Genomic DNA, 6,346 nt, shown 5'->3' on the forward strand with positions numbered 1-6,346 from the left:
CACTATTTTTCCGAACAATTTTCCGGGGAAGAAATGCCCCAAAATCCTCCCAGTAGTTACGCTTAGGCTTTGGGTTAGCTTTGCCCGATTAAACTGCACCCGCCCTCCTCAACGCGTTCGTATACAGAGCGTTGTCGAGTACGAGTCAAAAAATCTTAGCGTCGACTCCTTGAGGGAGGGGGAGGAACAAGCGGTTGTCAGCGGCACCGGGCCGAAGACGGCGGCACTCGCCTGGGGCTTATCGCGTGGAGCTGCTGCATGCCCGCAGTTTACCGCTTGCGGGCAGGTGTCGGTACATGACGCCCCCTGTAAGGATCAGGCAACTTCTACAGCTGACCCCACTGGGGAAGCCCCAGGGCCCGGCAGGCGAGATATACTTGCTCGTGGCTAGTGGAGACCAGCCGCGGACCTTAATTACCATTGCTACTGTAAATCAGGCTGTATACCACCGAAGCATGCGCCTAGATCAAGCGTTGGCATTGCGCGCGACATCCGGGGTGGGTGGTGTACCGCCTTGCGATCGACGATAAGTTTGCGGGCGAGACTTGTCGTAGCGGGAGAGGTTCGTATTCAAGCTTTATCGCGAGCTTCTCTCAGAGGGGTTCGTATCTAGAGTTATCTCGCAGCGCTGGTGGCGATGGTGGGCACCAATTTCTTAGTTCACCCTGAGACACCGCAGAAGCAATTACGCCTCGTGCTTTTGCCTATTTGCGACCCTAGACCCTTCTACCACCACCTGCCAAGACTCACTACCACTGCCCGAACCATCACTCTCTTTTAACTTACGACCGACACCTTGCCAAGCACAATAGCCACACACCTGTGTCCCGTCACCCCGTTGGAGAAATTGCTTTTGTTAAAATCCTCAGACCAGTATTCCTCACTGACTGTTTCACTAATTGTTCTACCACCACCACCCATGTCGTCGACACCGTACCCGCTTGCGCCACTCGACGTGCCCCTGAGACCGTCGCTGGTGGTGCTGGCAGTGCTGACGGTGCTGTGCACCTCGACCACCGCCACCAAGGACGGCGTCGAGGGCCGCCCCGTGCGCCACCGCCACTACCCCCCGCGCCCCTTGACCACCGCCACTACCGCCGCCAATGCCACGACCACCGCTGTTGCTACGCCATTGGGAGACCGCCTCTGGCTCTTGGATAAGTGACGAGGCGCTTTGGTGGAACGCTTTGTAAACGAATGAACGCCCGCTATGACCTTATAATGAATAACGTACTACCAGCAATCCACTAGTGTCACTGACATCTTATCATTTTACTTTCTCTTTGCTCCCTCTCCCCCCCGTCAGATTTGTCCTCAACTGTGATCATCACCTTGACTGTTCACTATAGAATAATTTTCAGCTCAATTGACGGTGGATGTCTCTGCCCAAACCCAAAACTCTATTGACGCTAATTCGGCGTCTCTCCACGTACCTCTACACCTCCCACTATAGCGAAGGGATAGTGCACCCTCCTCACCTACCAGCACCTACCAGCCTTTGCTGGGCTACCAACCACCACTGGAGCAACCTAATTGGTACCATTCCCGAGGCTACCGATACAGGTCTGTTGAGTTTAAATAGCCCCCTCTTACTCTCTCCTTGTTTCCCCAGCCTCTCATCGCATATCACGTGACCTCTCCGAGATCGCCGATCCACACCGCACTTCCGCTCCATCCCCGGTGCTTAACTCTGCTCACGAATTCCCTAAAATGCTTGCCATTGCCAGAGTCGCCAGAGCTGCTAGAGCCGCCAGAGTTGCCTCGCGCCGGCTTCCTACCACCACCCCAGCGGTAGTGGCGGGACCCGCCCTCCGCCAGCTCTCGTCGTCGCGGCGCCATTTGAACGCTACCCCTGCTGAAGAAACCCCGCTGACGCTGAAGTTCTTTGAATACACTTGGGGCACGTGGTTGCACAACGACAAGTTGGAAAAAGCCCGTCGTCAGACCAAGTTCGACGTCGACAGCTTGACCCACCAATTGCACACCTACAAGCCCCAAGCAGGGCTCCTCCCGCCGACGAAGCAGCTGGGTATCAGCTGGCTTGACCACAACGTCGCCGCCCTCCTCGGTGAGCACGGACGCCAGGCGAAGCAGATCTCGCTGATCCACGAGGGGAAGCACCACCACGTGTACAAGATTGACTTTGACGGCACCGACACCCTGTTGGTGTTGCGGGTGCCGTACAAGTTGGAGCTGGACGCCGCTATCGCCCGCAAGATCAAGCTGGAGGCGGCGGTGTTGGATTTTTTGCACACTAAAGCCCAGCTCAACGTCCCCCGCCTTGTCGCCTACGCCCCCGACGCCCAGAACCCGGTGGGGTCGCCGTTCACGTTGATGGAGTACGTGTCGGGTGATCTTTTGATGAAGCAATGGAACCCGTTGGCCGAGGCCAGCGACAACGTCAACGATGACTTGAAGCGGGTCATCGACCCCATCCTGGACTTCCAGGCCCAGGTGAACAAGTACACCTTCACCAAGTACGGGTCGCTCTACTTTGCCGACGACGTCGACCCCGAACACGCCACCGACGAACCCGCCTATACCGGCGAGACCGACGACAACTTGGTCAACCGGTGGAAGATCGGGCCGTCGATCGAACAGCTGTACGCCAAGAACAAGCGGTTGTTGCCCGCGGAAACCATCAAGCAGTTTGCTGGCCCTTGGCCCCGCGACAGCCCCGACGCCATCATCAGTGACCTCGCCCAGCTTGAGCTTGAAAACGCCCGCCAGCGGCTTGCTCGCGTCGCCGCCAACGCTGGCGGTGATGCTAACAAGGACTTGCTCCGCGAACAGATCAAGACTTTCGAGAACTTCGCTAAGGTCGCCCCTAAGTTGATCAACCCCCACTCACCGCTGATCATGCACGTCGACGAGCAGTTCCAGCCGCGGTTGTACTTGCCCGACTTGGACCCGCTCAACGTTATTGACGGTCCCAATGGTTTAGTGTTCATCGACTTTGAGTACGCGGTGATCAAGCCGTTCTTGTACCAGCAGTACCCCCAGTTCATCACCTACGACGGCGACAAGATCTACGACCTTGAGAACGAAATCCCCGAGTGGGACCAGTTGGACGAGCTCGACCAGGGCCACTTTAAGTTCATGCACTACAAGACGCGTAATCAGCACTTGTGGGAACACGCCCTCAACGACCGCCTGCACGACCTCATCGCCATCGCCCTGCCCCACATCAAGAACTTGAAGGCCCCTTACGTCCACACCCTCAACATCAGCAACGACGAGGACCACTTGTACGTCGAGGACCTGATGATCGCGTTGGCGCCGCTGTGGCAGGCGTACACCGACGCCCAGTTGACCAACACCGAGGACCCGGACTACCCGATCAAATACGACGAAAAGTACGTCGAGGAGATGCAGTCGAAGTTGCGCGACTACCAGACGATCTTATCGCTGGAACCGTTCGCCGCCATTGGCGGGTGGGTGCCCCAGGACATGTTCGACAACTTGAAGGCACAAGGCTTCATCGAGCAAGACCACAACGGCAACTACTCGATCGCCAAGAACAAGGTGTTGCAAGAGGATGACGCCGACACCGAATAAACCCAACCCCTCTGATGTATATTAACAATAAACAGTTCGTCAAGTGTAATAAGCCATCAAAGGCCAATATGACCCTCACAGATGAGTTTCTAAAAATGAAACAATAGCGTTCAAGAACAAGGGTTTATTGTATTTGCAAGACTTCTTTGAAAGCTTGGTGTGAAGTAGATGAATTTAATTTGGACACGTCGCCACCCATGGTGGTTTCAAACATAACATCAGTGATCACAGTTTCAGTCGAGGTTTCAAGTTCCGTGTCTATAAATACCTGCTGATCGACCTGCTAAAGCTAATTGTTTGTTATTTGATTACCTGTATTTGATTGTAGATGCTGGGGATAATAAGGTAAGGTGCTGGTGCCGGACCACACACACTTCTACCGGTCTATAAATACTTGCGGCCGACCTGCTTCACCTTCATGTCGAACTCGGGCAGGGTTAGAGGTACGTTGACGACGTAGAACGGGCTCATGAGACACTTGACGTAGAGCTCGTTCACCTCGATGAAGAACTGGCGGATCAGCCCTTCGTCGCTCTTGTCGTACACCAACACCAACCGCACGTTGCCCTGGGTGATGTACGCCGCCACCAGGTACCCGGAAAACAGGTCGACTTTGCCCAAGTAGAACTGGGGCAGCGACCACTGGAGCTCCTCGACGAGGTCGAGCAGCGAGTTGGCGATGAAGGGAAGGAGCTCGCGCACGTTCTCGGGGAACTGGCCCACGCCCCCGGCCAGCTTGAAGCTGGCAAACTCAAGCTCGTAGAGCGGGGTGTCGTCGCTGCTGATGATACTGAAATAGTACATCGTGGGGGGGGGTTGCGAGGGACAGACAGGTGTGGTGGATGGTGGCCCGCGACCAAAAATAGTTTGTTGAGGATTTACCAAAAAATTTACCTGTGTACATTTTAGTACCATTTAGTATAATTGATCATTCAATACGTACCGTGGACAATATTGACTAAGCTCTACTACTCTGTTTATCCCGTTGTTGATTTTTGTTTTTCTGCCTCTGTCTCGTTTTCTTTTTTCTCCCTGCTCACTCTGTCTAAAAACTGGGAAACATAAACAATCCCAAATGACTATTTCGGCCACTTGCTTTGCACCGTGAGCATAAATGCCATGACCATGCAAACAGGCGAGTTAACAGTAGCTTTTAAGATAAATGTTTCACCATCTTACATCACCGTTTTTACCTTAGTAGATCAAACTGTAGGCTTATTAGCTACCCCCACCCAGTTTGTGGCACCATCATCTCTGATCCAGGGTCCCATCCATTGACGTCATAGCCGCCTCGATCCCATCTTTTTTGTCTACGGGATCGCGCGCTTAATAAAACTGGCGAGCGCGGCCACGAAAAAATCGTGCCAAAGATAAACAAGGACCCGGCATGTTTGCCACAGTCCAGTTTGACGACCAGGACCCGTGGAAGCCCAATTTCCTCGACACCCTGGACGTCGAGCGGGTCATGCACCTGTTGGCGCAAACGTACGTGGCTATCCCCAGCTACCGGCGCCAGGCTGAGGCGATAGACATGGTGGTCGAGTGCCACCACCTGCTGGTGGTGCTCCACTTGAGCGTGCGCTTGCTCTCCCAGTTCATGCACATCCACCCCGTCCACTCCGAACCGGTGCTTTCCCTCGTCGGGTGGCCGCTGGCGTCGCAGCTGGTGCCGCTCATGTTCACCCGCGGCCCCGCCCTCGGCGCCACGGACCCCCCGCGCCACTTGGTGTGTCCCCTCACCCTTAAATGCCTCCAGTTCGTCGTGCTGAGGCACCACATCCACATCGACGTCCTCCAGGACAACCACTACTACCTCATGGACCAGTGGCACCCCGAGTTGATCGCGCGCATCTGCCGCTACGCGGAAACGATCTTTTGGCACCACGCCCGCCACCTCGAAGGCCCGCCGGCAATTCCGGCGACAGTGCCGCTGCTGCCGCAAGCGGTGGACCCGGAGTTGTCGCTGGACGATACTTTGGGCGACGAGTCCGAGGTAGCGGCGAAAATCACGGCTCCCACTTCTTTTTCTCCCTCTGAAGTGACTCCCACCCTCCAATCGCAGGCTAGCTTCATCGGCAACGAAGAAAACCTCCGTCACAACGACTATGTCGTCATCGACGACCTCCAGGAGGTCGAGTGCACTTACGAACCCGACTCGCGGGCGTTGGCGTCGCCGCCACCATTAAGACAGGCGCTCCGCCCGTCAACCCGTCAAAACCGCCCGTGCTCGCCCGCTAAGCCCCCGCTGAGGCCCGCCACCCCACAATCGCAGCCGGTGACGCGGCAAACCCTGTTCCGCCTGCCCCGCCGGTTGCGACCCCTGCTGAGCGTGGTGGAGACGGGTTACTTCTTCGACGAGTTCGCCTCCTCTGAAAGTGTCCCGCGCTACATCAAGGACAATAAGCGCCTCAAGTTCATCAAGGTGGGCAAAGTGCAGAAGTACGTCAATCTTTTCGAGGAAAAGACCGACGAGGTGCTCCCCAGTCCCATGCGCCTGGGGCCGTCGTCGCCCCGCAAGCAAAGCGCCGCGTCGTCGCCCCTCCTCGCCCACCCCCGCTCNGCCCCCCCACGCTCGATGGACGCCTTCTAGTTGCCTCCCACCCCCCATTCCCCCGAATCCTCGTGCGTTAGTCACTGAGCGATCAGGCCTGTACGATTATACATACATCTCTTCTTTCCGCGGTTGACTCCTTACTCCTGCTTCATTATGCTAGCCGCAGTGAGCAAGTCCTCCACTTCAGCAAAGTGACCGGTTGATCATGGGCAGCACCCTGTCCCCCCCCCCCCC

At 56.1% G+C, this 6,346-nt stretch overlaps 4 protein-coding genes across 4 annotated transcripts; 3 read left to right on the forward strand and 1 right to left on the reverse strand. All coding sequences in view use genetic code 12, as the record gives it.

Moving 5' to 3' along the window:
• Window positions 1-919: 919 nt before the first annotated feature.
• Window positions 920-1,165, forward strand: DIURU_003130 (uncharacterized protein; the record flags this gene model as incomplete). Its single annotated transcript, XM_034155859.1, has 1 exon — window positions 920-1,165. One exon carries the CDS (start codon window positions 920-922, stop codon window positions 1,163-1,165), a length of 246 nt encoding a protein of 81 aa, XP_034012039.1.
• A 545-nt stretch (window positions 1,166-1,710) lies between these two features.
• On the forward strand, window positions 1,711-3,558 carry DIURU_003131 (uncharacterized protein; the record flags this gene model as incomplete). The annotated part of the gene is made up of 1 exon (XM_034155860.1): window positions 1,711-3,558. The coding sequence occupies one exon, from the start codon at window positions 1,711-1,713 to the stop codon at window positions 3,556-3,558; it is 1,848 nt and encodes a 615-aa protein (XP_034012040.1).
• Window positions 3,559-3,942: 384 nt separating this feature from the next.
• On the reverse strand, window positions 3,943-4,362 carry TRS20 (TRAPP subunit; the record flags this gene model as incomplete). The annotated part of the gene is made up of 1 exon (XM_034155861.1): window positions 3,943-4,362. The coding sequence occupies one exon, from the start codon at window positions 4,360-4,362 to the stop codon at window positions 3,943-3,945; it is 420 nt and encodes a 139-aa protein (XP_034012041.1).
• A 583-nt stretch (window positions 4,363-4,945) lies between these two features.
• CTA9 (Cta9p) lies at window positions 4,946-6,148 on the forward strand (the record flags this gene model as incomplete). The annotated part of the gene is made up of 1 exon (XM_034155862.1): window positions 4,946-6,148. The coding sequence occupies one exon, from the start codon at window positions 4,946-4,948 to the stop codon at window positions 6,146-6,148; it is 1,203 nt and encodes a 400-aa protein (XP_034012042.1).
• Between the last annotated feature and the right edge of the window lie 198 nt (window positions 6,149-6,346).

Source organism: Diutina rugosa, assembly GCF_008704595.1.
Source record: "Diutina rugosa strain CBS 613 chromosome Unknown scaffold35_size143915, whole genome shotgun sequence".
Classification (NCBI taxonomy): Eukaryota; Fungi; Ascomycota; class Pichiomycetes; order Serinales; family Debaryomycetaceae; genus Diutina; species Diutina rugosa.